This window comes from Hipposideros armiger, unplaced genomic scaffold (genome assembly GCF_001890085.2).
Source record: "Hipposideros armiger isolate ML-2016 unplaced genomic scaffold, ASM189008v1 scaffold_46, whole genome shotgun sequence".
In the NCBI taxonomy this organism is placed as follows: domain Eukaryota; kingdom Metazoa; phylum Chordata; class Mammalia; order Chiroptera; family Hipposideridae; genus Hipposideros; species Hipposideros armiger.
In genome coordinates this window covers 5,606,786-5,610,286 of record NW_017731396.1, presented here as the reverse complement: position 1 = coordinate 5,610,286, position 3,501 = coordinate 5,606,786, and the positions used below count along the sequence as shown (strand labels likewise).

Genomic DNA, 3,501 nt, shown 5'->3' with positions numbered 1-3,501 from the left:
GCCTTGTGCTGCCCGGGCCTGTGAGGACGCAGCCCTCCCGCCATTGTTAGTCATGGATTCTTTTCATTGTCGTCATCTCCCTGAACACAAATATTATTAAACTCTTGGCTGAACTCCCTGTGCACGTCGGGCCTGGAAAATGTGAGCCCGCTGAGCATGGGCCGCTTGGGGCCGCTGGGGCTGCAGGAAACGCAGGCCTGGTCACCTGCCCGTAACCGCTGATGCGTTCCTCCTCCTGGGTCAGTTTGCAGGGTCCAGCGCAGACGGCACCAGGCGTGGCATGGGCGTGGACATCTCCCTGCTTAGCTGCCAGTACTTCCTGGCGCAGATTCTGGTCTCGCTGGTGCTGGGGCCCCTGACCTCAGCCGTGGGCAGCGCCAACGGGGTGATGTACTTCTCCAGCCTGGTGTCCTTCCTGGGCTGCTTGTACTCCTCACTGTGTGTCGTTTACGAAATCCCTCCCAGCGACGCTGCGGACGAGGAGCACCGGCCCCTCCTGCTGAATGTCTGACACCAGGAGCCCCAGCTTTGGCCCCTGGCCTGTGCCTGGGCATCTGGAACCAGAGACAAACCAAAGGGCCATGGTGGACCCAGGACCGGTCTCCTGTTGGAATGTAAATATGTGATGAAATAATAAATGGCGGCAGCAGCAGCAAAGCCCATGGTTTCTTGTGGTAGCTCTCCAAGGGGTGAGAGGTTACCTGGGGATGGGCCACTCTCAATGAGGACTTGGGGAGAGAGCTGCAACGATCATTTATTGAAAGGTGCAACTCAACACTCAATAGTTCTCAACCAGAGTCGACTTTACCCAAAGCCTCCCCGCTCCCCCCACAAAAGACATTTGCAATGTTGAGATGATTTTGGTTGTCACAACTTAGGTGGGTGCTACTGTTCAGGGATGCTGTAAACATGCTACAATGCACAGGACAGCCCCCCACAACAAATAATTCTCCAGCCCAAATGTCAATAGTGCCAAAGGGGAGAGAACCTGCTCTAACTGTACCTTGCATCCCAGGGGAGAGTTAGAGCATTCAGTGCTTTTGGGTCAGGCCTCATTTCATCCATCCATCCATCCATCCATCCATCCACTCATCCATTCATCTGTTCTTCCATCTGTCCGTCTGTCCATCCATCCATCCATCCATCCATCCATCCATCCATCCACCCACCCATCCATCCATCCACCCACCCACCCACCCACCATCTATCCATCTATCCCGTACTGTGAGCACTGGCTGTGTGTCGTGAGGGGAGAGAGGTGGCCAGTCACTGCTGTACCCATTGCACTGGAACTGGGCCTGGCCCCCAGCACCCTCTCTGCATGGTCCTTATGCTTTGGGGACATATGGGACACACTGACCTCAAGTCCCAAATGTAACAGTGGTCCTGGGCCCATCGCCAGCCTCTGAGGAGAGTCTGGAGTTTACAGGCAGCTAACGTGTCCTGTCGTCTTGTTCTGAGCAGTCAGGGACCCTGACTACTGTGGTGTAAAAACCACGACCCTCTGCAGGGCACCTTGGCCACCTCCCCACCAGGACTGCAGCCTTCTCACCTCACCCAATGCCCCCTGCCCCCCAGTCTGGTCCACAACTTCCCCCCAGGCCTCCCTTAGTACCACTGCCTGCTGCCCTCCTGAAGCTGAGGTGACTCCTGCGGGGCTCGTGGTGTCCAGGCCCTTCCTCTCTGTGTCCCGGGCCCATCCTCACCACCCATCCTCCACCCTGCAGGTCTGAGACCACCATGTTCCATGGCTCGCCGTTGCCTAAGGAGCCTGCTCTAAACTCCTCATGCCCAACCAGAGCCCTGCCTGTTTCTGAGCCCCCCAAACCCTGCAAGGCTCCAGCCCCCTGTCCTGCAGACACACACTCTGCCTGTGCTCTTCCTGCAGATCAAGTCTTTCCATTGCTTCTCTACGCATTCATTTCTGATTCATCCACTTAGATCTAAAACGCTCCGTCCTCCATGCAGCCTGCCCGCCCTGGTTGGAATCAGTGAGTCCTTGCCCTGTGCCTTCACGTCATGTCATTTCACCCTTTGTAGCTATGAGCTGAGTGAGGCAGGTCTCATGTCCCTGCTCCACGTGAAGCACAGAGAGATTCAGTGACTTTTCAAAGTCGCACAGCTCCTTGGAGCCTCATGTTAGTCCCATGCTTTTCTGAGACCCCAGACTTATCCTCCCCACATTTATATTGCTTAGAAAAGCTTTAGATTTTCTAGAAAATATGGTGTTGAATGGCAGTCCCCTGGTCTGGACTGGTTTTGCCCCAGAATGGTCAAATCTGTGAGACGAGGGATAGGGGGACTTCCTGCTCAGTCTTGCCTTGTGAAACCCCAGACCCTCTTCCTGGAACTTTCTAAGTAAACAAAGATGCCTTTACATGTGGGAATGGCTGTCGTCAGCCTCTTCCTAAGAATCTGCTCTGAGTCAGGCACACTATTTGGGGTCAGGGGCCTAAGCAGGGTGTCAGCCCACCCTCGGCCAGCTCCAAAAAGTTGCCCTTGACCTTCAGGTCTGTTTCCAGCAAATGCAGTGGGAGCTCCAGGAGGCTCACGCTGAGAGGCACACCTGCCTGGTTTCCACTTCTCAGAGCATCACTCTCTTGACTTACAAACAGAGCTGTGAGATGGTGGCGATACCTTGAGGCACCCTGTGGCGAGCTGAGCACTTTCTGCACAACCTCTTGCTTCATCCTCCCCATTGCGAGGAATGCCATGTCCCCTCACTACCCCCTTGGCAGACCTGGGCCCTGAGACAAGCACACCAGGTCCTGGGCCCAGGCCACACAGGGCCACATGCCTGTACCAGGGAAATCTAATTCCAGACCTGACACACGCCAGGTCACCATGCTCCTTCCCATGGTCCTACTGCTGTCCCCACTCTGGCCTTGCTCCCAGGGACTCAGCTTGGAGGGAGCACCTGGTTCCCTTCTGAGGAGAGGAGAGGGAGAGAAAGCTTTGTTCTGTTGCCCAGTGATGAGACTTGCCCTCAGCCACTAAAACCAAAGACCATGTATCATGGGTTTTGAAGCCACTCCTGACTGCCCCCAGTAAACCTGAAAATCAACTCCCATTCCTTAATGCTCCTGAGAATGGACAGGACCTCTGCCTCTGCAGCGGTCACAGCATTTAGGATGACACGTTGGCAGAGGAAGGGAACAGATGGCAAAGCCACAGCGGTCACCAGTTCAGTTTCTATCTTCCTAGGCTGTTGGATGAACCCTGGACCACAGTCTGGGATATGGGGACTGGGTGAGGTGGCATCTGACACCCATCACACTGGGCCATGGGTTTTGAGGGGATGGAGGTGGCTTCCCCAGATGTCAGAACCGACAGCTGCTGGGGCCGCTCAGCCCTGCCTGCTCTGAGCGTTTGTGGGTCTGCACGGTGCTGGCTGCGGCCTCGTCCGGCCTGTGAGCACGCTCCTCCTGGGAGAGGAGCAGAGGTCTTTAGTTGTGGGGCACATTGGGGGCACACAAGGGCCCTCCCTCGGGGAGACTTATG

General features: G+C 55.9%; 1 protein-coding gene across 1 annotated transcript in view; it reads left to right on the top strand.

Moving 5' to 3' along the window:
- Positions 1–657, top strand: part of SLC45A1 (solute carrier family 45 member 1) — an 18,694-nt gene extending 18,037 nt beyond the window's left edge. Inside the window, exon 9 of the mRNA XM_019639683.1 lies at positions 245–657. Coding sequence (XP_019495228.1) covers positions 245–511 — 267 coding nt within the window. The 3' untranslated portion in view covers positions 512–657. The remainder of the gene's footprint in view (positions 1–244) is intronic.
- The last annotated feature ends 2,844 nt before the right edge of the window (positions 658–3,501 follow it).